This window comes from Ursus arctos, unplaced genomic scaffold (genome assembly GCF_023065955.2).
Source record: "Ursus arctos isolate Adak ecotype North America unplaced genomic scaffold, UrsArc2.0 scaffold_15, whole genome shotgun sequence".
Classification (NCBI taxonomy): domain Eukaryota; kingdom Metazoa; phylum Chordata; class Mammalia; order Carnivora; family Ursidae; genus Ursus; species Ursus arctos.
Window position 1 is genome coordinate 62,125,894 of NW_026622819.1, and position 26,124 is coordinate 62,152,017.

General features: G+C 38.8%; 1 protein-coding gene across 4 annotated transcripts in view; it reads left to right on the top strand.

Moving 5' to 3' along the window:
• Positions 1-26,124, top strand: part of FAF2 (Fas associated factor family member 2) — an 88,567-nt gene that overhangs the window by 34,463 nt on the left and 27,980 nt on the right. For 3 of the 4 annotated variants that reach the window (XM_057312343.1, XM_026511023.4, XM_044388588.3), the window contains one exon: positions 22,679-22,747. In XM_057312343.1, coding sequence (XP_057168326.1) covers positions 22,700-22,747 — 48 coding nt within the window. In that variant the 5' untranslated portion in view covers positions 22,679-22,699. Of the gene's footprint in view, positions 1-13,842; positions 13,911-22,678; positions 22,748-26,124 lie in introns of those variants that run through there. The other variant, XM_044388589.3, reaches the window with a different exon arrangement.

The following is a 26,124-nucleotide window of genomic DNA, read 5'->3' on the forward strand; positions in this document are numbered from 1 at the left end:
AATATACTTGAAGGAGTACAAGTCCTTTCAAAAACAGTACAGAAAAGATTTTACATACAGAAGACTTGTTTTATATTATTCAAATGTACAGAATTAAACCTGTGATTTAGGAATTTAAAGTGTTAATAATTAAACTTTGTAGAATTTCTTCACTTAAAAATTCAAATTTAGCTTACAGTGTTAGTATTGTTAAACACATTTCCACAAGCTTAATATATTTCATTAGCTTTTACCTAGACTTTTCATATACAAATGAGAACATTCTAATTCTCTCATTTTCTTCTTTATTAAAAAGGATTCCCCTATAAAGATACAATTCCCTGGGCCCCTGGGTGGCTTAGTCGGTTAAGTGTCCGCCTTCGGCTCAGGTTGTGATCCTGGGGTCCTGAGGTTGAGCCCTGCATTGGGCTCCCTGCTTGGTGGGGAGTCTGCTTCTCCCTGTCCCTCTGCTCCCCCCTGGCTTTGCTCTCTCTCTTGCTCACTCTCAAATAAAGAAATAAAATCTTAAGAAGGTATGATTCCCTCATCTGTTTAGTTACACTAAGTTATAGTATGTATAGTAAAAGGATAAACATTTGATTCTTTCAGTTATTTACTGCTTTTATAATAAGTTGATTTCCTAGCATCCTCCAAAAGTAGCCAGTGAGGTTTTTAAAAAATTGAGTATTGATGTGAACTCATGAATTTAAACATACTTAACGTATTGTAACTTATTGCCATTGTGTTAATTGAGGCTCACATTGTGCCATCTTTGACAATTGTGAATTTCTTCAGTTTGGCTCCTGATGACTTTTTAATGTTTACACTGTTTATTTTTTCAGAGAGACAGAAAAGATTTTCCTTTTGAATTTGTAAAAACCTTATATCATTCCTCCTAAGTAATTTTGTCATACTGCTGTGGCCCCAGTAATCTTTGATAGCTTTTTAGCTTTCTGACATAAGATGTTTCAGACTCTCCATCTTATTTTTATACCTAATATCTCCTGGTACTCCTTGCATAGCATTGTAGGGAATTATTTCTCTTTCATATTTATAGCCGTGTGATACTCTGTTATGTGAATATACCATAATTTAGCCCCCTGTTGATGGACATTTGGGTTATTTCTTATCTTTAGCTGTTATAAATAGTAGGGCAATAAGTAGCCTTATGCATGACTTTATTTTTTGCTAGTGTATCTTTGGGATAGATTCCTGGAAAGATTTCTGGGTCAAAGGTTAAATGCTTATTTATGTGCATCTGAATATGTAGCTGTCAGATATTGTCAAATTTTCCTCCGTGAGGATTGTACCATTTTGTGCTCCCACTGACAATGTATGAAGGCCCCTAAGAGCCTCACCAACAATGTGTTGTCAAACTCTGTATAGTTTTAATTTTCTGTCAATTTGTTCTTTTTCGTCTCTGTTTTTAAAAACTATTTATTAGGAATACTACTAACATTTTGTCTGTGAAATAAATTATCGATATTATTCCTAGGTCTTTCACTTTGCAAATGGTATTTTATTGCTACACACAAGGCGGGGGGGGGGGGACTCTACTTTCAGTATTGCCGTAAACCTAAAACTGTTCTAAGAAATAATATCTGTGGGGTGCCTGGGTAGCTCAGTCACTTAGGCGTCTGCTTTAGGCTCAGGTCATGATCTCAGGGTCCTGGGATTGAGCCTCCCCCACATCAGGCTCCCTACTCAGCAGAGAGTCTGCTTCTCCCTCTCCCTCTGACCCTCCTTCCTGCTTGTGCGTGCGTGTGCTCGCTCTCTCTGTCTCAAATAAATATTTTAAAAAATGTTTGTTTTAAAAAAAAAAAACAATTTTCCCTCTTTATTTGAGATGCTACCTTTTCAGTACTAAATTTTTATATGCAGTTGGGTCAGTCGTTCCTGGATTTTCTTTTCTGTTCCATTGGTCTTGCATGTGCCAGTACTATTTATAATATAGAAGCTTATAATATATTTTAATCTGGAGGGCTAGTCTCCTTCATTGCTTTTTTTCAAGGTTTTTCCAGGTTTTCTTGTTTATTTGCTCTTCCAAAAGAATTTCATAATCAGCTTTTCTTTTATTAAATTTGTAAATGAATGTGAGGGGGTATGATTGACATCTTAAGTTGAATCTTCTATCAAAGAACACAGTTAAGTCTTGGAGGCTTTTTGACAAACTGATTTAGTAGTGCTTACTGGCTCCCCCCCCCATCTTTATAAATGTGACAAGAACATGTATTATGTGAACAGGTTGGTTCAGGTGTTCAAGTTTGGGGTTATTTCTTCAGAATGGGCTGGGCATCAGTGTTTACGCATTCCTGTAAGTGTTATAAGGAGTATTTGTGTTATTAGCAGGGTAGTTTAAATTCAAATTACTATGAGTGAAAGATTACCTGTACTGCAGATATTCTTTTGGAAGCAAATCTTTGAGGTGGATATTGATAAAGATTAATTCTGTCAATTTTGTTTTGGCTGTTTGAGGGTCATTTCATGTATTCGGGAACTCTAGTTGCCATTTCTAGTGTTTTTACTCAAAATGAATAGCAAAAATAGGGGTGCCACCCAGGCGCACTCGTTAAGCGACTGTCTTCGGCTCAGGGCGTGATCCCGGCGTTCTGGGATCAAGTCCCACATCAGGCTTCTCCGCTGGAAGCCTGCTTCTTCCTCTCCCACTCCCCCTGCTGTGTTCCCTCTCTCGCTGGCTGTCTCTCTCTGTCAAATAGATAAATAAAATCTTAAAAAAATAATAATAAAATGAATAGCAAAAACAGTAAAGTAATAAAATTGAAGGTTTGATGTTGACTGCTTCTAGTTGTGTATGTATGTTTTTAAACCACCATTTATGAGAGTCCAGAGTGATAAATAGTAGAAATCACTGTGCTCACTGAGGTGCCTGTTGGCTTTGGATTTTCCCACCAAGGAAATTTCGAATATTTTCTCTCTGTCCTGGAATATATTTAGAAGAGAAAGTCTCTTCATACTAAATATCTCGGGATTTTTTTTAAAGTATTTATTTTAGTGTGTGTAAGTTCCTTTTGGAATTAAAGAAATATCACAGGGATCAAAGCTACAGCATAGAGAAATATAGTTGTTAGAATTGTAATAGTGTATCGTAGTATGGTGACGGATGGTAGCTACACTTGTGGTGAGCACAGGTAGGAGAATGTATAGACTTGTTGAATCACTATGTTGTATACCTGAAACTAATGTAACATTGTGTCAGCTACGCTTTAGTATAAATAAATAAAGGGATGTAGTACTAAAAAAAAAAAATTAAGGTGAAGTCAAACAAAAAAATCCACTACCCTCAATTAACCCTCCAATCTATCTGCATTGCCTCTACCCTAGTTTACACTTTATTTTTCCTTTGGATTATTTCAGAAACCTTATACTGGTGCCCTTAATTTCAAGTCTCCTTTTCAACTTCAGCTTTACTTTTTCCAGAATAATTTTTTAACAAACATTTAATGTCACTCTCAAGATTTTTTATTTGCTCTGCATTGATTAGAACTGCATAAATCTTTACATCTCATGATCTGACCCATACTTCACTGTCCAACCCCATAATTCTACTCTTCCCCCTGCCTTTTTAAAAGATTTTATTTTTAATTAATCTCTACACCAAAGGTGGGACTTGAATTTACATCCCCGAGATCAAGAGTTGCATGCCTATGTAGGAGCCAGCTAAGTGCCCCATATCCTTTCCCTTTGTATTCCAATGACACTTTCTAGACTTCCTAGTTCCCCTAATATAACGTTCTTTTTCATGCCTCTGTGCCTCCATACATAATCCTCCCTTGCTCTGAAACACTTCCTTCTGCTAATTTTCAGCTTGAAACTTTGTGTCTTTGCATTTTCTCCTAGTCCCCTGAAAGACTTCAGGATTTGTTTACCACTGGTGTGTGGTCATTGTCATAATAATAACAATCATGTATATGTCATTTTACTCCACAAAATTATTGGAGATTGGGACTGTGATTTCTTTGATATACTTGCTACATGATATATACTGAATTAATATTTGTTGAATGAGTTGAGTAATCCACCAGAAATCTCACTTAACCAGAGGATTTTGTTCCAGTTGTTCTTGATTTTTTTTCTCCCTTTATTAAAGTATTTCCAACAGTATTAAATATTCCATTTTTAGGAGAAAGGGGAAAACAAAAAAATCCAGTTAACCACATTTTCATCTTTGCAGCATGGTATAGGGGAAAGAGCTCCATATTAGGAGTTTGGCCATTCGAGATCTGTGTGACAGTTAATCCTAGGCCTCAGTTTCCATATCTGCAAAGTGACTCTAATATTTCTAACTTTACAAGTTTGTTGTAAGAATCAATAAGAAAGGTGGGGCACCTGGGTGGCTTAGTTGGTTAAGCGTCTGCCTTCGGCTCAGGTCGTGATCCCAGGGTTCTGGGATCAAGGCGTGCATCAGGCTCTCTGCTCAGCAGGGAGCCTGCTTTCTCCCTCTCCCTCTGCCTTCTCTGCCCACTTGTGATCTCTCTCTGTGTCAAATAAATAAATAAAAATCTAAAAAAAAAATCGATAAAAAAGCACATATTATAGTGCTTGGTTCATAGATGCTTAAGAGTTGAATCTAAATCCTAAAACATTCTCTGTTTTGAAATTGAAAAGTAATAAATTATTAACATTTTGTGACCTGACATTAGATTATGCTTATATATACACACGTATCTTAGGCATGGCAAGTTCTAGGAATGTGATTTCAAGCTTTTTTGAAACATAAATAGTGGCAGATTTTGTCACTGGAGAGTGGGGAAGAAACAGGGAAGGCAAGACTCGCAGAGGACTTCTGAAAGATTGGTAAAGTTTGATGCCTTGTAACATTTTTTTGTGAAGAGGAAAATAATATGTTCGTGTATCCCTAACTAGCTTTTCTGCTTGATCCTGAGTAGTGCAGTCACATTAGGAAAGGTTGAATAAGGCCATAAGTTTTTTCATCTTGTAAAACTAAAACTGTACAGTAGTCCCCCCCCCCCTTATCCATGGGGAATACATTCCAAGACCCCGAGTGGATGCCTGAAACTGTAGGTAGTACAAACCCTACATATAGTATGTTTTTTCTAACATACACATACCTGTGATAAAGTTTAATTTATAAATTAGGCACATAAAAGATTAAAACAATAATAAAATAGAACAGTTATAACTATGTTATAATAGAAGTTTTGTGAGTATGGTCTCTCTCAAAGTACCTTATTGTACTGTACTGTTCTTGTGATGATGTGAGATGATAAAATGTACATGATGAGATGAAGTGAGGTTGATTGATGTAGGCTACTAATAACCTTCTGGTGACACATCAGGGGGAGGATCATCTGCTTCCAGGTGGCAGTTGACTGTGGGTAACTGAAAACCACAGATGGGGGGGAGAACTCCTGTACCCATTAAACAATAACTCCCCCCTTTTTCCCCTCCCTGTAACTGCTGGCATCCACTATTCTGTCTGTATGAGTTTGCTCTAGATACCCCATGTAAGTAAACCATACAGTATATGTCCCTTTTTTTTTTTTTTTAAAGATTTATTTCTTTATTTTAGAGAGTGCGCGCTCACATGTGCGTACACAGGAGCAGGAGGGGCAGAGGGAGAGAGAGAATCTCAAGCAGATTCAGCACCGAGTGCAGAGACCAGTGCAGGGGTCGATCTCATGACCCTGAGATCATGACCTGAGCTGAAACCAAGAGTCGGATGCTTAAATGACTGTGTCATCCAGGCGCCCTGTATTTGTCTTTTTGTGACTGGCTTGTCTCTCTTAGTGTCATGTACTCAAAGTTCATCCATGTTGTAGCATTTTGTAGGATTTCCTTCCTTTTAAGGTCTTAATAGTATTCCATTGTATGTATATACTACATTTGGTTTATCTACTCATCTGTTGACAAGACACTTGGGTTGTTTCCATGTTTTAGCTACTGTGAATAATGCTGGTGTGAACATGAGTGTGCAGGTATCTCTTTGACACTATGCTTTCCGTTATTTTGGGTGTATACCCAGAAATGGACTTGCTGTATCATATGGTAATTCTTTAAATTTTTTGAGGAACACATGCTGTTTTCCACAGTGGTCTTACCATTTTACATTACCACCAACAGTGCACAAGGGTTCTAATTTCTCCACATTGTTGCCAATACTTTTTATTTCCTGTTTTTTAAAAAATATTTTATTTATTTATTTGACAGAGAGCACAAGCAAGGGGAGCAACAGGCAGAGGGAGAGGGAGAAGCAGGCTCCCTGTGAGCATCGAGCATCGATCCCAGGACAACCCTGAGATCATGACCTGACCCAAAGGCAGATGCTTAACCGACTGAGTCACCCAGGCACCCCTGTTTCCTGTTTTTTTTTTTTTGTTTGTTTGTTTTTTTAATAGTAGCCATCCTGTTAGGTGTGAAGTGGTAGCTCATAGTTTTGATTTACCTTTCCCTAATTATGTTGAACATCTTTTTGTGTGTTTATTGGTCATTTGTATATCTTTGGAGAAATGTCTATTCAAGTCCTTTGCCCATTTTTGAATCAGATTGGTTGTTTTTTGTTGTTGAGTTTTAAGAATTCTCTGTGTAGTCTGGATATTAATCCCTTATCAAATACATGATTTGCAGGGGCACCTGGGTGCCTCAGCAGTTGGGTGTCCGTCTTCGGCTCAGGTCATGATCTCATGGTCCTGGGATTGAGCCCCGCGTTGGGCTCCTTGCTCAGCGGGGAGTCTTTCTCCCTCTGCCCCTCACCCTTCTCATGTGCATGCTCGCTCTCTCTCTCAAATAAATAAATAAGTAAATAATCTTGTAAAATAAATAAATACATGATTTGCAAATATTTCTTCCTATTGTAGGTGTTGTCTTTTTACTCTGTCCATAGTATCTTTTGATGCACAAATTTTTAAAACTATTTTTAAAGATTTTATCTATTTATTTAAGAGAAAGAGCACCACAAGCAGTGGGAGAGGGAGAAGCAGGCTCCCCACTGAGCAGGGAGCCTGACCTAGGGCTTGATCCCAGGACTCTGGATTGTGACCTGAGCTGAAGGCAGACACCTAACCAACTGAGCCACCCAGGACCCCAAATGTTAAAATTTTCATGAAGTCCAATTTGTCTGTCTTTTGTAGCCTGTGCCTTTGGTACAATATCCAAGAAATCATTGCCAAATCCAGTGTTGGGAAGATTTTGTCCTGTTTTCTTCTAAGAATTTTATTTTAGGTCTTATTTTATGTCATGGATCTATTTTGAGTTAATTTTTATATATGGTGTTAAGTAAATAGGAAGAACACAGTACTGTACTTCTCCTTTATTCTCACACTGTTAACCACACTCACCATACTGCTGACACCAGATGTATGAGGTTTCCACACATCAAGCAGTTCTAGATTCAGGTCAGTTCATTCTGATGCTACCTGGAATTAGCGTCAGATCCCACAAGAAATGACTCAGTCCCACAAGACTGCCCCTTTTAAGATGCCAATCACAGGTCTCCCAGACTGACCAGCTGTAATTGGGGTTCCCATGACCTCCTCTTTGGGGTTGATAATTTGTTAGAATGGTACACAGAACTCAGGGAAACACTTTTGTTTACTTTTTCTTAGAAAGGATATGATAAAGGATACCGAAGAATAGCCAGATGAAGAAATACATAGGGCAAAGTCCAGAAAGGGTCCTAAGTTCAGGAGCTTTGTCCCTTTTGGAGTTGGGATGCATCACCCTCCCCACATGTTAATGTGTTCATTAACTCAGAAGCTCTCTGAACCTCATTCTGTTGGGGTTTTTATGGAGGCTTCATCTTGTAGGTATGATTGATTATTCATGCCATTTCCAGCTTCTCTTCCTTCTCTTAGAGAATGGGGGGTGTGGCTGAAAATTTCAAGCTTCTGATCATGGCTTGGTTTGTCTGGTGAGCAGTCCATATCCAGGAGCTCATCAGGATCACCTCATTAAACAAAAGATGCTGCTACTATCCAGGAAATTCCAACAGCTTTAGGATCTCTCTGACAGGAACCAAGGTCAAAGACCAAATATTAGAACAAAAGGTGTTCCTAGTACGCTTCTCACTTAGGAAATTACAGGGGTTTTAGGAGCTCAGTGTCAGGAACTAGAGGCAGATCTCTCTCTCTCTCTCTCTCTCTCTCTCTCTCTCTCTTCACAGTAAGGGTCCACCTTCATTGTTTTGCATGTGGCTATCCAGTGTTCCAGCGCCATTTGTTGAAAAGACTGTTCTGTCCTCAGTGAATGATCTTGGCACCCTTGTCAAAACTCATTTGACTTCATATGCATTGTTTTACTTCTGGGCTCTCTATTATCCCATTGGTCTTTGTGCCAGTACCACACTGTTTTGATTACTGTAGCTTTGTGGTAAGTTTTGAAATCAGGAGATGTGAGTCCTCTAGTTTTGTTCTTCTTCTACAAGATTGTTTTGGCTGTTTGGGATCTCTTGAGATTCCGTATGAATTTTAGGATTGGTTTTTTTATTTCTACCAAAAAAGTCATTGGAATTTTGATAGGTACATCACTTTGGGTAGTATTGACATTTTAACACATTGTCTTCCAATCCATGAAAACTGAATGTCTTTTCATTCATGCAGATCTTTTAAAATTTCTTTCACCAATGTTTTGTAGTTTTCTTTCACCTCCTTAGTTAATTCCTAAAATTTATTATTTTTGATTTTTTTTCTTTTTGATATTATCGTAAATGGAATTGTTTCTTAGTTTTTTTCTTTCTTTATATTTATTTGAGAGCAAGAGAGTGGGAGTGGGGGAGGAACAGGAGAGGGAATCTTTTTTTTTTCATAAGATTTTATTTATTTGTCAGAGAGAGCACAAGCAGGGAGAGCGGCAGGCAGAGGGGGAGAGAGGGAGAAGCAGGCACTCCACCGAACAGGGAGCCCATGTGGGGCTCGATTCCAGAACCCTGGGATCAAGACGTGAGCGGAAGGCAGATGCTTAACTGAGCCATCCAGGTACCCTGGGAGAGAGAATCTTAAGCAGGCTTCATGCTCAGTGCAGAACCTGACATGGGGCTGGATCTTAGAACCCTGAGGTCATAACCTGAGTCAAAATCAAGAGTTGGTCGTTACCTGACAGAGCCACCCAGGCACTCCTTAATTTCGTTTTTAGATTGTTCATTGTTAGTGTAAAGAAATACAACTGAAATTTGTGTTGACTTTGTATCTTGCTACTTTGTTGAATTCATTTAATGGTCCTAACAGGGTTTTTTTGTTTGGGGGTTTTCTGGTGAGATCTTTGGGGGTTTTTTTGTTTTGTTTTTGTTTTTGAGAAAGAGCAAGAGAGAACACAAGCAGGGATGGGGAAGGGCAGAGGAGAGGGAGAAGCAGACTCCCCACTGAGCAGGGAGCCTGATGTGGGACTCCTGGGATCATGACCTGAGCTGAAGGCAGATGCCTATACAACTGAGCCACCCAGGTGCCCCAGGGGTTTTCTACACATAAAAAATTATGTCCCAATAGACTTAAAAACATAGATATGTACAATATTATCTTCTCCACCCACAACTGGGTGAAGTTAGAAATGAATAACAAGTAAAACTCAAAAATTCACAATTTGTGTAAACAACACACTTTTAAAAAAAGATTTATTTATTTATTAGAGACTGAGAGAGAGCGAGTGGGCAAGGGGCAGATGGACAGGGAAAGAGAAACTCAAGCGGACTCTACACTGAGTGGGGAGCACCATGCAGGGCTTGATCTCAGGACCTTGAAATCAGACCTGAGCTGAAACCAAGAGTCGGACGCTTTAACTGACTGTGCCACCTGAGTGCCCCTAAACAACACACTTTTAAACAACCAATGGATTGAAGAAATAATCACAAGGGTAATTAGAAAATACGGAGAGACTAATGAAAATGACCACAAAACACGTCAAAACTTACGGGATACAGCAAGAAGTGAATTTTTAACTATACACTATAAAAACACAAAAGAACCAAGAAAGCTCTCAAATTAGCAACCTAAGTTTATAATTTAAGGAGCTAGAAAAAGAACAAACTAAACCCAGAGCTAGCAGAAAAAGGAAATAATTAGGATTAGAGCCTAGATAAATGAAATAGAGAATAGAAAAACAATAGGGAAAATCAGTGAAACCAAAAGTTGGTTCTTTTGAAAAGATCAACAAAACTTAAAAACCTTTAGTTCAATGGACTAAGAAAAAAAAGATTCAAATTACTAAAATCAGAAATGAAAATGGATGCATAATTGTCAATTCTATAGAAATAAAATTGGTATGAAAGTATTATGAACCATTGAATGCCAGCAAATTGGGTAACCTAGATGAGATGAACAAATTCCTAGAAACGTAAGCTCTACCAGGACTTTAAAAAAAAAAAAAAAAAAAAGATCTACCAGGACTAAATCACAAAGAAATACAAAAACTGAATAGACCTATCACTAGTAAGCAGATTGAGTCTATAATAAAAAACTCCTGACAAAGAAAAGCCTTGGGTCTGACGGTTTGGTAAATTTTGCTAGCTGTATAAAGAACTAATTTCAGGGGTGTCTGACTGGTTCAGTCAGAAGAGCATGTGACTCTGGATCTCAGGTATGTGAGTTGGTGCCCCATGTTGGGTGTAGAGATTACTTAAAAATAAATTTTTAAAAAGAACTAATTCCAATCCTTCTCAAATTTTTCCAAAAAATTGAAGAGGAGAGACCACTTTACTGACTCATTCTGTGAGACCAGCATTACCTTGATACCAAAGCCAGATAAAGACACAGCAAGAAGACTAGAGACCATTATCTCTTATGAATATTAATGCAAAAATCCTCAACAAAATACTAGCAAACTGAATTTAGCAGCATATTAAAAGGATTATGCACCATGACCAAGTGGAATTTATTCCTGGAATGCAACAGTGGTTCTAAGTATGAACACCCATCAGTATAGTACCCAGCTTAACAGAAGGAAGGGGGAGTCAACATGATCAACTCATTCGATGTACAAGTAAAATGTCTTTTTCTTGTCCACATGAAACTAAGTTTTATGATGGCATTCTCATTTTTAATGTTTCCTTCATGTTTCTTGATAATAGCTGAATTGAGCATTGTATACTTAGTCTTTACAACACAATGAGTTAATCACTGTTTTTATTTATGTTTCTCAAAGACATAAACTGAACCTCAGAATGATGCCTAGGGTTACCAAGCTAGTTAGCAGTAGAATTAGAATGAAGCGTTATTGATGTCTCTGGTATCCTCTTAACTTTCCAACAAAGGTCAACCACTTATTCTCCCTACTTCTAAGTGCTTGGATTAAGAATATTGTGGATTTCTTTTTGGAAATGTTCATCCATGTGGTATTTTAATGTAGATTCAAATATTTGCACATAAAACATCCTATATACTGTCATTGTGTCCAGTCAGTTTTCAGGTATTTAAGAATCTACTTAGGTGGGCAGGATTCTCTCTTGATTCCCATGGACCATTTGGTTTGACATGCAGTGATGGCATCTAATCTGTGGTTCCCAAGCCAGTTCTATAGGAAAGCTCCTCAATGGGTATTAATAGTATTCCTTTAAAATAGACCTTTCCCTATGTGCAGTTGTGAAGTTAATTTTCTTTTCTTTTTACCTAAAAGGAAGACATTTAAAGATGTATTAGGAATTTTCAAAAAGGGGATTTGGGTATGCAGCATTTTCTAGGCTTATTTGACACCAAACCCTGTGTTCATAGAGCGAAACTATACCAATAAATTGTTGACTCTAGGCATAAAGGAGAACAATTTTATATACATCTGTGAGCTGATATTTAGCTACCAATAAGTATAATTAAGAAAGAAGGGACCTTGGGCACCTGGCTGGTTCAGTTGGTAGAGCATGTGACTCTTAGTTTCAGACTTGTGGGTTTGAGCCCCACATTGGGTGTAGAGGTTACTTAAAAAAATAAAATATTAGAAAGAGAGGGAGGGAGGGAAGGAAGGAAGGGAGGAAGGCAGGCAGGCAGGCAGGCAGATCAGGGAGGAGAAGGAAGAAAGAAGTGACCAGCAATACAAAGACCAGATAGTTCTGCCACCTCTAGATGCTCTGTAACTTGGGAAAGCTTTTTCATATCACTAAGCCTCAGTTTCCTTTTGTGCAAAATGAGGGGTTGAATTACTCTCTTCTGTTATTTCTTAAAGATTTTATCTCTCTCTCTCTCTATCAGAGAGAGATCATGCGAACGTGCACAAGCAGGGGAGCAGCAGGCAGAGGGAGAAGCAGGCTCTATCCCACCATCCTGGGATCATGACCCAAGTTGAAGGCAGATGCTTAGCTGACTGAACCACCCAGGAGTCCCTACTCTCTTCGATTTATCTTTAATCCTTAATATGAAAATTAGAAACATTCCAGATATTCTCAAACAAATTTTTAAAAAATTTTCCGAATTGAGAATTTTTGAAAATTTGTTTTCTGATATGAATTAATCAAATGATAATGGGAGGCAGTGTGGCATAGGAAGCAGCCTGGACTTTGGATGTAGTTATTCTAGGTTTCAGTCTTGGCTCTACCAGTTCTTGTTATTTCTAGGCAAGTTACCTAACCTCTTGAATACTTGGCTTTCTCAGTGGTAAAAATGAGGGCTTTATTACTTACAGTGCCTATTACGTAGTAATAGGTGCTTAGTAAATGGAAGCTGCCGGTATTTAATTTTTTAAAAAAGATTTAATTAAATTATTTGACAGAAAGAGAGCACAAGCAGGGGGAGTGGCAGGCAGAGGGAGAGGAGAAGCAGGCTCCTTGCTGAGCAGAGAGCCCGACATGGGGCTCGATCCCAGGACACCGGCACCATGACCCAAGCCGAAGGCAGACGTTTAACCCACTGAGCCACCCAGGCACCCCATCTGCTGGTATTTAATTTAGGAGAGCTCAGTGATTAAATGTGAATAACAAAGATCTAAGGGTAAGAGTTTCAGTAATAGATCAGAGGCTGTGCATGTTTGCTTCCTCAAATTCCATTTCTCCTGCCACTACCAGAGGGCATATTGCTTACTGCATAAAGCAAAGGTATCTGTGTAGTAGGCAGGAGGGAACAAAGATCATTGGTTTTTGCCAGGTTTCTCTCTGGGAATAACTAAAAACAAGTTAAAATATCCATCCCCAGCAACATAGAGCCAACAATCCAATTAGAATTGAGAGAGTACTTAAATTTCAACTGAGATTTCACATCAGCCTCCTATAGTGTCTGTTAGTATAAACAGATGAGGTGTGGGAAGAGAAACACTTCTTAGGAAAGCACTCTAGTGATTACACTTGGGTAATCTAGAGTGTTACCTAAGCCATATCCGAATAGTTGAATGAGACATCTAGTTGAAACACTACACCATTTATTGTTTGTGATATCTTCCTTGAATCATACTTAAGGGATAGGTCAAGGATTACAGTGTTTTGGAAGTGGGTTGCCAAGTGGTGTCGCTGTACTCTTGTCTTCTGACTTGGGAGAGGAGGGAGACCAAGGATGGAATAGAAGGATATAGAATAGTCCACACACTTTCCTCCAATTTCCCCAATGCATTTTGCTAGTTAGAGATTGGTTGGGGTTCAGGGTATTTTTTGCCCTAAAGATATATACCTTTCTCCTACTAATGCTATAAATCAATTACACTTTTGTGTAAATTGCTGTAATTAATGCGGTATTATCCTAAATCCTTAGGAGAGCAATTAATGGAAGGGGAGTTAGCTCTGAGAGAAGGAGGAAGGAAAGACCATCTTGGAGCAATGGATATTTCTCAGTAAGACGGACCTGGATGCATCTTCCCAATAGGGGATTTGTAGTAGCAGTTGACATTAGATGCTGGCCCTGGGAAATTAGAGGGAGAAAGAGGTCCCGGTGTTAATATCCAAGTACTAAAATTAACCTTTGTATCCATGGCTGTTTTATCCAGTGCTGTCTCAAGTCACCTCAGATGTCAGTAGATCTGAATGTAAACCAGAGTTCTGAAAAGCAAGCCAGGTAAGAGATAAAGATCAGCAGATTTAGCTAACCTTTTTAACTGAGCACTTACGGTGCTACCTGACTTGGTGTGGGTTACTTCCACATAATTCTTTTTAGAGTCTTAGTATTCTCAATTGATGATGGGTATGATGGCAGTATCTATCTCATAGGATTGTTGAGGAAAATGTAGTAAAGATGGCTAGTATCCTGACACAAAGTAGGAGTAAGTGATAATGAGAAGAACAATATGTAAAAACTAGAGAGAGATGGGGTGCCTGGCTGGCTCAGTCAGTGGAGTCTGTGACTCTTCACCTTGGAATAGTGAGTTCAGGCACCACATTGTATAGAGATTGCTTGAAAATAAAATCTTGAGGAGTGCCTGGGTGGCTCAGTTGGTTGAGCGACCTTTTCTTGGTTTCGTCTTGGGTCGTGATCTTTGGGTCATGAAATCGAGCCCCAAGTCGGGCTGCATAGCTCAGTGTGGAGTCTGCTTCTCCCTCTGCTCCTCCTCTCCACCCCCCCCCTTCTCAAATGGATTAAAAAAAAACAAACAAACAGAGATAAAGTCGATTATTGGCAAAGGAACAGGATACATTCATTCAAACATTTTGTTTCTTTTTTTTTTTTCTTAAAGATTTTATTTATTTGAAAGAGAGTGAAAGCAAGAGAGATTACAGAGGGAGAGGGAGAAGCAGACTCGCCACTGAGCGGAGAGCCCGATGTGGGGCTTGATCCCAGGACCTGAAATCATGACCTGAGCCAAAGGCAGATGCTTAACCGACTGAGACACCGAGGCGCCCTCATTCAAATATTTTCTACTATTTGCTGAGGCACTTCACTACATCTTGAAGATACAGAAATAAATGGGTTTTCTCCACAAAAGAAAGTTCCCTTTTTAAAATTTTATTTTTATTTTTTTTAAAGATTTTATTTATTTATTTGACACAGAGAGAGAGCACAAGCAGGGTGATCGGCAGGCAGAAGAGGGAGAAGCAGGCTCCCTGGGGCCTGAGGTGGAGCTTGATGCCAGGACCCTGGGATCATGACCTGAGCTGAAGGCAGATGCTTAACTGACCAAGCCACTCAGGTGCCCCCTTTTTAAAATTTTAAATTCCAGTATAGTTAACATACGGTGTTATATTAAAAAGAAAGTTCCTTTGAGTGCAGGGGGAAAAAAAAGAGGGACACCTGGCTGGCTCAGTTGGTGGAGTGCGACTCTTGATCTGGGGGTCATGAGTTCAAGCCCCATATTGGGCGTAGAGCATACTTAAAAAAAAAAAAGTTCCTTTTAAAATAGCATTACAACTTGTTGAAATCTAAAGAAATTAATTTGGGAGAGGCTGGAAACCAGTGACTGAGATTATTAAACCCAGCATTTCGTTAACTTCTGTGTTTCACCTGTCTTCCCCAAGTGCCAGTAGCCAAATATTATGTTCTTGGTAAGGAAAGAATTGGTCGCAAAGCTAATGCAATGTCTCTAGCCAAAACTGCAGTATTCTTTGTTCGAACAAAGCTGGCATTGCAGAACTTACTTTGGCACTGAAATGGGAATGAATACTGGCTTGAGACATATTTAACTTTTGACTCACATTGAAACCAGCCCTGTTTAGTGTAAAATGAAATAGTCCTTTCAAAGTTCATTTTGGGAATATGTATCAAGAGCTTTAAAAATTATATTCCTTGGCTCATAATTTTAACTGAATCCTAAGGGGGAAATTCTAAATACAGAGAAACTTTATAAGCAAAAATGTTCATCAAAGTGCTATTTTAATAGTGGAAAATCGGAAGCAATTGTAACATCTATATGTAAATTGTTTTGACCAATTGGAATATTATATAACTAATGGTTACTTAATATATTAAGTACGTGCTTAGAATTCTATGTATCAAGGAAAGAGAAGTCTTAAGGGAAGAGAATATACAGAAAGCTCCTCACCTGGTGACTGTAATCAGTGATGTGGGAGGTGGGGCTGGTTAGTGCAAAGAGGAGTGGAGGAGGGATTGGTTCAGAAGCCAAGAGAAAAAACACCAGAAGTGTCCTACAAAGATCAAAAAGCAAAGGTGGATGGATTCTTCTCAAGATGTTTATAGTCTAGAAAAGAGAAGCAAAGCCCATTAACCATTTCCCCCCTGTAATGAAAAGTTTGGATGGAGGTGAAATCAAAATCCCAAATCCAGGGGCACCTGGGTGGCTCAGTGGGTTAAGCATCTGACTCTTGAGTTTTGGCTCAGGTCATGATCTTGGGGTTTCAGCCCTGTGTCAGACTCTGCACTTACTGGGGAGTCTGCTTTTCTTCCTCTCTCTCTCTCTCTCTCCGCCTCCCCCCCCACCCTCATGCTCTCTCTCTCTCTAAAATAAATAAATAACTTTTTAAAAAAAAAAAACCTCTTTGCTTTACCAGAAGTAAATTTTTCTTAGAAAGATACGCAAAATTATTTCAACAGTTTTCCTCATTCTTAGTAAATGACACTATCATTCCTCCGCTTAAGCTTGAGTTCATCTTAGTATTTCTCTTCCACCCCCATATATTTATCATCCAATCCATTTGGCTTTAGCTTTATAATATACCCCAAGTCTGTCCTCTTTACCTCTTCACTTGCTACCATCCTATTCTAAACTATCATTCTCTTTCCCTTCGATTTCTGTATAGTATTTTAGCTGGTGTCCTGCTCTCCTTCATGCCCTCTTTAATTCTTCGCACAGCAAGGATGACTTTTTAAAAAATCTGCATATGGTCATGACACTCCTGCTGAACTTAGAATTAAAGCTGTTGGTTACTGATTCTCAACCCTGTACGTTAGAATCATCTGGAAGTTCCCACTCCCTAGGAAAATTTTATTCTGAGGCTGCATTTTCAGAGTCTGATTAAGTTGCTTGGGGTAGAAGCCTCGGCATCTGTAGATTTCCCACAGGTACTTCTGATGTGCAAGCAAAGCTGAGAAATTACCACCCTAGGTAAATGTTCTGTCCCTTGCCTTCTTCTCAGACCTTATCTGCCAACTTGCCAAATTTGTTCTGCCTCAGAAGTGTCCCCCCACTTCTGTTTTTTTACTTTCAAGTAAGCTTTCTACTTCAGAATTAGATTTACAGAGAGGTTGGAAAAATAGTACACAAACTTCCCATATCCCTTGCATTCAGTGTTCCTTATGAACATGTTACATTATTAATTTGGTACTTTTGTTATAATTAACAAACCAATATTGGTATATTATTATTAACTAAAGTCCATACTTTAATCAGATTTCCTTTTTTTTTTTACCTAATGTTCCTTTTTGTGTTCCAGGATCCCATCTAGGATACCACATTATACTTAGTAGCCAAGTTTCCTTGGGCTCCTCTTGGCCGTCACAGTTTCTCAGACTTTCCTTGTTTTTTATGATGTTGATAGTTTTGGGGAGTATTAGGTATTTTGTAGACTGTCTCTCAGTTGGGATTTGTCTGATGTTTTTTTCATGATTAGGCAAGGGTTATGGATTTTTGGAAGGAAGACTACAGAGGTAAAGTGCTTTACGTCTTATCAAGGGTACATAATGTCAACACAATTTATCACCATTACATTGACTTGATCACCTGGTTGTGGTAGTGTTGGGTTTCCTCACTACAAAGTTAATCTTTTCCCCTCCTTTTCCATACTGTACTCTTTGGAAGAAAGTCACTGCACATAGCTCATACTTAAGGAGTACAGAGTTGTGTTCTACCTCCTTGAAGGCATAGTATCTACACAATTATTTGTGGAGTTGTTTTGTACAGGATGTTTGTCTCTTCTGTCCTGTTTATTTATTCAGTTATGTGTTTATATGGACTCATGGATGTTTATTTTGTATTATAGTCTGTGACTATTTTGTTACTCAAATTGTACCATCTTTGGCTACTGGTAGTAGTAGCTCTTTGAGTTTACTCCTCCTGATATACCCCCATCATTGTGGGGTTCTTTTGGGCAGTTCCTTACTTTCTGGCACTAGGAGATTCTCTAGGCTCATCTTGTATATTTCCTGCCCTAGTCCTAGGATCACCCATTTTTCCAAGGAACCTGGTTCCTTTTTTTTTTTTTTTTTTTTTTTTGAAGATTTTATTTATTTATTTGACAGAGAGACAGCCAGTGAGAGAGGGAACACAGCAGGGGGAGTGTGAGAGGAAGAAGCAGGCTCCTAGCAGAGGAGCCTGATGTGGGGCTCCATCCCAGAACAACGGGATCACGCCCTGAGCCGAAGGCAGACGCTTAACGACTGCACCACCCAGGCGCCCCACATGGTTCCTTTTTTTTTTGAGAATGGTGTTAGCAACCAAAATCAGTGTACTTGCTACTGGGGTGCGTGTTGTTGCTTCTAGGTCCTCCCAGCTGATGGAACAGGGGCACACGTGTGTATGTACTAAGCCAAGGGTTTCTCTCTGTAACCATTCTATATTAAGCTAAACATGAGTTGATTCAGATGTCTCCAACTCTAATCCATTACCACATGGGTCATTCTAGCCTTCTCCCCTTGGTTATCTCTAACTTCCCACTTCAGCACTGAGAAACTGACCCCCCCCCATTTACTTAATTATTCACTGCCTGTAAATGTCAATAGGTTTAGTGGCTTCAGATTGCCTTATGGCAAACACCTTTATCAACTGGAGAACAGCACTTATGTGCAGTTTCTTTTGCCTTTAGTCTTACAGATTCCACTCGTTTTCACAGCTACTTAGGTCCGCACCTTTCCTTTTCACCCCCTTTCAGTGAGGTTGTTTCATATATTTATAATACAATTAGGTTCTTTTGTCATAATCTGTGTTCCATCCTAGGATCCTCTGACCTTTTAAATATTTTTTTTAAATTTACATGCATTAAGATTGACTCTGCTGTGAAGTTCCATGGGTTTTGACAAATACATAGTGTCATATATCCATTTGTCTGAGTTTTTGCATTTGTTGTCCTGCCTAGAATACTCTTCCTGCATGTTTTTCCATGGCTGGACCCTTATCTTTCATCAGCTTTCTGCTGAAGTGTTAGGTCTTGTAGAGACTTTCCTTGAACACTCAATCCAAAGGAGTCCCGTAGCCTAAAAGAGTGTTCATTTTATTTGCTCTGTGTGTGGGGGGTTGTGGGGTTTTTTGTTTGTTTTATTTTGTTTTGTTTTGTTTTGGTTTTGGTCAGTCTGTCCCTGATAGGATATAAACTTAAAACAGGAACTGTGTTTGTATCCTGGATATCTAGAATACTGGGTCGGTGACATTTGTTGATAGATGAATAAATAGTCTTGCCCTAGGTGTGTCCAGCGTTGCTTATTCCTAGTGCGTGGTTTTAGTCCTCCTCAGTAGTGATCAAAAGCAGGCTTGTTCAGTTGGGCTTCCAGTTTACCCTGATGCACTACTTACAAAAGAGTTTTGCTTTGGTTAAGTGTTTTAGTATATTGAAGATGTGCAATTACTTTGTTCTCTCCTATAATGTTTATAACTCTTTTTTTAAAAAAAAAAAGTTAATAAGTGACATATAGTATAGCCTCTCATAGTATGTAGAACTGTGCGATACCATGAATTTCCCAGTCTGGTGTATGTTAGAATTTACTGAGGAGCTTTAAAAAAAAAAGATTCCCAGGCTTCATCTCTGACTTACCTTCAGGAAGATGTTGCAGATTTGTGTTTGTAACGCCCAGCTTAACACCTAGTCAGAGCTTTTGGGATTTTAAAGCCCCAGGGTATGAATATACAATGAGACCTGGTGAGAATGTCTGGATGATTTCAGTTTATAGCAACAGTAATCAAAGCTTATACAAAAAGGTCTTTTTAATTTGAACTAACTTTTTCTGTAACTTTTTAGGTCCTTACTGTGTGCCAAGTAACTTCTGTAACGTTTTAAGTCTTTATTGTGTGCTATAGATATATTCCAGACACTGCCCTCAGGGAGCCTATATCTTCTGATAAGACAATGGAGTGAGTATAAATAATCATAGTAGAAGGCAGAAAATAACAGGTACATAAGAAAGATAGAAAACAATTTAAAGCAGAGCAGGCATTCACCCTGGGAAGAAGGTAAAAGTGGAGTCTAATTCTTACAGAGAATATATATCGAGGAGGGGAAACCCTGGGCATCAAGGCTGTGAGGAAATTGGAAGTTAAGGGGGAGCCTATTAAAAGTCAAAAGGCAGTAGCCAAATTGATAAAAGGCCTGGAATGGTCAGAAACTAAAGTCCAGACTGTTAGAACTGTCAAAGCCAGTGGTTTTGTGTTTTTTGTGTGTTTTTTTCCCCTTAATAGGACAGGGGAGGGGCAGAGGAGAGAGAATCTTAAGTAGGCTCCACACCCAGCGCAGAGCCTGATGCGGGGCTTGATCTCATGATCTGAGTCGGACTCTTAACCAGCTGAGCCACCCTGGCATCCCAAAGCCATTGGATCTAACTAATAGAGCTCTAGAGTAATTAACAGAGTTTTTCAACTTTAGTTTTGAAATTTGTACAGTATTTTAAACATAAAAAAATTTTTCCTATCAAAATTTATGTACTGGTCGGTTTTTTGTTTTTTGTTTTTTGTTTTAAATAGTTGCATACCATAATAATCCAAACTTCAGTTTTTTTGTTTTTTTAAGGTCTGGAAAGGACAACCAGGCCAAACTAAGTCCCTCGTGGTGCACATAAAGGAAACTAATCTTTTAGAATTAAATCGTAAAGAGTTAAAATGTGTCTGGTCCATGGTTACAGGGTACAGAATCAAGGCAAGAACCTCAGGCTTCTGATTCAGAAGTGCATGTTACCACATTATTGTGAGATTGAGATCAATTGCTTTTCTTCTGTTGCTTGCTGGTTGTTAAGAGGAGTTTCTTTAGAATAGAGACTTTATCCTATTCATCTCTGTATCTCTTGGGCATAATAAGTAGTAAAGAGAATAGATAATAGCAGTCGACGTCCAAAGAAGTCTAGGATTTAGCCTGTGGAAATTCTGGTCTTTAGATGTATGAACTGTTAGATTTATTAAGTATTGGACACCTAAAGGGAAATAGAAAATACTCTAGAAAGCTAGGATGGGGCCACATGATAGGAACACTTGAATGACAAGCTAAGGGTTTTGGAATTTACTATCCAATCAAAGTTTTGAGCAGTGGAGTAATACACATACATGCATGTACATATGCACACACACACGAAAATAATGATTTTGACAATTCAGTTGAAGTGTTATAAAAGCTTGATTAAAGATGAAGGATATGGGAATGAAATGTGGTTACAGATGTAATACAGAAAATGGTCAAAACTTGATTGTTGATGAAGTGTGGAGTTAAGGCATAGAGTACTCAGAAATGAGGCTGAGGTTTCCAAGGTCGTCTTTGCCTGTATATATATATATATTTTTTTTAAAGATTTTATTTATTTATTCGACAGAGACAGAGATAGCCAGCGAGAGAGGGAACACAAGCAGGAGGAGCAAGAGAGGAAGAAGCAGGCTCATAGTGGAGGAGCCTGACGTGGGGCTCGATCCCGTAACGCCGGGATCACGCCCTGAGCCGAAGGCAGACGCTTAACCGCTGTGCCACCCAGGCGCCCCTGTATATATATTTTTTAAAGGTTTTATTTATTTGAGAGAGAGAGAGAGAGAGAGAAGGAGCAGGAGGAGGGCCAGAGGGAGAGGGAGAAGCATACTCCCCGCTGAGTAGGGAGCCTGATGTGGGGCTCAGTCCCAGGACTCTGGGATCATGACCTGAGCGAAGGCAGACGCTTAACTGACTGAGCCACCCAGTAGCCCCTGCCTGTATATTTTGGAGGGTGGTGGTGTCATTAACACGTGTAGTGGTTTTAAATGATGCGTAAGAGCTATTGATGCCACATCTGGGTGGAAGTGTTGAATAGGCTCTTGGAAATATGCTGCTAAACTTCAGAAGAGATGGCAGGCCGAGAGCTTAAACAAGGAGTCATCTGAGTAGAAAGGGTGGTTGAAGACTAAGGATTAAATGAGATTGCCAGAGGGACACCTGGGTGGCTTAGTCGGGTAAGTGTCTTACTCTTGATTTCCATTCAGGTCCTCATTTCAGGGTCATGAGATTGAGCCCTGTGTCGGGCTCTGTGCTCTGCATGGAGTCTGCTTCAGATTCTCTCTCCCTCTCCCTCCCCCTCTACCCCTGCCTAAGTAGATAGATAAATAGATAAAATCTTTAAATGAGATTGCCAAGGAGGGGTAGGTATAGAGAGATGGAAACCAGGAGGAACACATCCTGAGGGAAATTCCATTTAAGGGGGTGGAAGAAGAGGAGCCAGAGAAGGAACAAAGTGAAATCTGAGAACAGTCCAAGGAGAAGGGAATAGGGAAGATGCTTATTATAGGGAAACCTATGAATAACAGATTCAGTTTTACACAGTTTGTATTATAAGCTAGGTTATATGCCAGTAGGTAAAATGATGTAAGTTACTGTAAGGCATTACATTTTGCAGGAAACCTGCATTATTATATTATTATGTATTATAAACAGAATTGTTGAACATTAAAGAATATTTTGCTGGACCCAGTGGTTGAAGATCTTTAATTTTTTAAACTTCAATTTGAGAGGAGAAATTGATTTTAATCAGTAGTCATCTTAATTGAAAGCCTTGAAGTTTTAAAGGGTAAGAAACTTTCATTCATTTTTCCTATGGGAGTGATACCTGCTGTAACTGACTAGATAAATTCTGAAGAGTGACATTTTTACCATACGTGAGCATCTGTCTTCAGTGCTGTCCAGCGTAGTTTCCCAGCAACATTCGTAAGTACAAGGGGTAAAAATATCTACATATTTACTGTTGGTTTCTCCCTATGTAACTTTTTGGTTTTTCCTTCTTTTCAGGATCTGACTGGCATAGAATCTATGGATCAATGTCGCCATACCTTGGAACAGCATAACTGGAACATAGAGGTATAGTAGGGTTCATTCTGAGCTGCTTTCTTTTTTCCTGGTTTAAGAATGAACCAAAGACATGTATTTTTTCACAGCAGGAATCCTTTTCATAGACGTCGGGGTTTTTTTTGTTGTTGTTGTTTTAATTTATAGCTCTTTAGTCTTTAAAAATAAATGTGTGGGAAAACTAAAAATTATGATCAAAGTTTATTATAAAATTTTACGGAAGATGGTGACCAGATCCCTCTGTATAGTGCCCCTCTCTATTTTTTTTTCAGTGGCTCTTAAGGAAAACTCGATTTTTATATATTTGATTTGTAACCAAATACCTTAATGTGAACTTTCTTATTACATATTTTATGGTTTATTCTTTTGGATTTTCTAGGTGGCTGTGTCATCTGCAACTCAATGATTTTTTTTTCCATATATAGATCTTTTGTTTCTTTTACTTGATCATTGAATTTCTAGAACTTCATAACAGTGTCACTTAATAATGGTAATAGCAAACACTGACCTCACTATATGTCTCTAATGTTTTATTATGAAGTGTGATGTTATTTTGAAATAGATCACTAGAAATTAAGCTCCATGAGAACAGAGATTTTTTTTTGGTTTTGTTAACTGCTGTCTTCCTAGCATCTAAAACATTCCAGCACATCATACGCTCTCAATAAATATCTGCCGACTATCTTCCAATCTTAGTATATTCGTAGATCTCTGTTGAGATTACTATGTTTTAATTATAGTATGTTATTTGAATAGGATGCTAGATTTCTGGAAATATATTCCTAAATTACATTTAGTTATTCAACATACTTTTGAGGAATTAAATTCTAGGCTCTGGTATTATACCAGAGAACAAGACTAATATCCTACTCTCAGGGAGCTTAATTCTAGATAATTTTAATTTTTAATAAATGCTGTGAATAAGATGAGTATAGGAAATGTCACAGGATCTCGGAGTTATTTTAAATAAGGTGGTGAAGTAAGGCATTTCTGAGGAGGTTATATTTGAGCTGACAACTAAATGATGAAAAGGAATGATGAATGTGAACATTTGGGGCAGAGAATGCATTTTAGGCAGAGGGAATGATGTTGCTCTGTATGATAATTTTGTGCTATCTTCTTGGTAGATTTTTATTTCAAACATGTGCTGGCTTTATAAGATGACTGACTTGATAAAATGAATTGAGAAGGGTACATAGCATAGATTTGAAAGAAAGCACTTAAAAATTTGTTTCTGCCAGTTCTCTTATTAACTTATTCATGTTTTCCCCCATCCATAATTTCTTTGCTACATCTTTCTTTTTTTTTTTTTTTGACTTATTAAAATTCAGTTAATTAACATAATGTATTACTGGTTTCAGAGATAGAGGTCAGTGATTGATCAGTCTTTTATAATACCAGTGCTCATTACATCATGTGCCCTTCTTAATGTCCATCACCCAGTTACCCCACCCCCCCACCTCCCTCCCCTCCAGCAATCCTCAGTTTGTTTCCTATGATTAAGAGTCTCTTGGAGTGCCTGGGTGGCTCAGTCGTTAAGCGTCTGCCTTCAGCTCAGGTCATGATCCCAGTGTTCTGGGATGGAGCCCCGCATCAGGCTTCCTGCTCAGCAGGAAGCTTGCTTCTCCCTCTCCCACTCCTGCTTGTGTTCCCTCTCTTGCTGCCTCTGTCTCCGTCAAATAAATAAATAAAATGTTTAAAAAAAAAAAGGAGTCTCTTATGGTTTGTCTCCCTCTCTGATTTTGTCTTGTTTTATTTTTCCTCTCTTCCCCTATGATCCTCTGTTTTGTTTCTTAAATTCCACATACGAGTGAAATCATATTTCTCTGATTGACTTGTTTCACTTAACATAATACCCTCTAGTTCCATTCACATCATTACAAATGGCAAGATTTCATTTTTTTTGATGGCTGAGTAGTATTCAATTGTGTGTGTGTGTGTATGTATACACACACATACCACTTCTTTATCCATTCATCTGTCAATGGACATCTGGGCTCTTTCCATAGTTTGGCTGTTTTGGACATTGCTGCTATAAACATTGGGGTGCAGGTGCCCCTTCGGATCACCACATTTGTATCTTTGGGGTAAATACCTAGTAGTGCAATTGGCTGGGTCATAGGGTAGGTCTATTTTCAACTTTTTGAGGAACCTTCATACTATTTTCCAGAGTGGCTGCACCACCTTGCATTCCCACCAACAGTGTAAGAGGGTTTCCCTTTCTCCACATCCTCGCCAACATCTGTTGTTTCCTGACTTGTTAATTTTAGCCATTCTGACTAGTGTGAGGTTGCTACATCTTTCTTGATAAGCTTTGTTAAGAGATACTTTTTTCTTGGAGATTTTCAAGTTTTTTTTTAGCATAGGCTGTACAAAGTAGCATATCTTCTACTTTTTTCTGTATCTCTTCTGTTAGCCCCCTCTTCTCATTGTGGTTTTTTTTTTTTTTTTTTAATTTAATTTAATTTTATTTTATTTGTCAGAGAGACCACAAGCAAAGGGAGGGGCAGACAGAGAGAGGGAGAGGGAGAAGCAGGCTCCCTGCTGAGCAAGGAGCCTGATGCAGGACTTTACCCTGGGATATTGACCTAAGCCAAAGGCAGGCATTTAACTGAGCCACCCAGGCATCCCCTCATTGTTTATTTTTATTTCATTTTATTTTATTTTTTTAAGATTTTATTTATTTATTTGACAGCGAGAGAGAGAACAGAAGCAGGGGGAGTGGGAGAGGGAGAAGCAGGCTTCCCGCTGAGCAGGGAGCCTGATGCAGGGCTCGATCCCAGAACACTGGGATCATGACCTGAGCCGAAGGCAGATGCTTAATGACTGAGCCACCCAGGCACCCCTCGTTGTTTATTTTTAATATTTTATTCATTTATTTATTTGAGAGAGAGAGCATGAACACGAATGGGGGGAGGGGCAGAAGGAGAGGGTGAAGCAAACTCCCCACTGAGCAGGGAGCCCATTGCTGGGCTCGATCCCAGGACCCCGAGATCATGACCTGAGCAGAAGGCAGAGACGCTTAACCAACTGAGCCACTCAGGCAGCCCTCATTGTTTTTATTATGTTTTCCTTTTTAAAAAATGAGACTTGCTAGAGACTGGTTTATTTTAATTTTTTGTGTGTTTGGTTTATAAATAGCTCTTGTATTTATCAGTTCTTTTTTTCTGTTTTTGTTTGTTTGTTTTTGTTTTTTTTTAATTTAAGAAAAATCTGGAGTGCCTGGGTGGCTCAGTCAGTTAAGTATCTGCCTTCGGCTCAGATCCTGATTCCAGGGTTCTGGGATTGAACCCCACATCCGGCTCCCCCTCTCTCTCTGCCACTCCCCCTACTTGTGCTCTCTCTCTCTCAAATAAACAAAATCTTTAAAAGAAAAGAAAAAGAAAAAT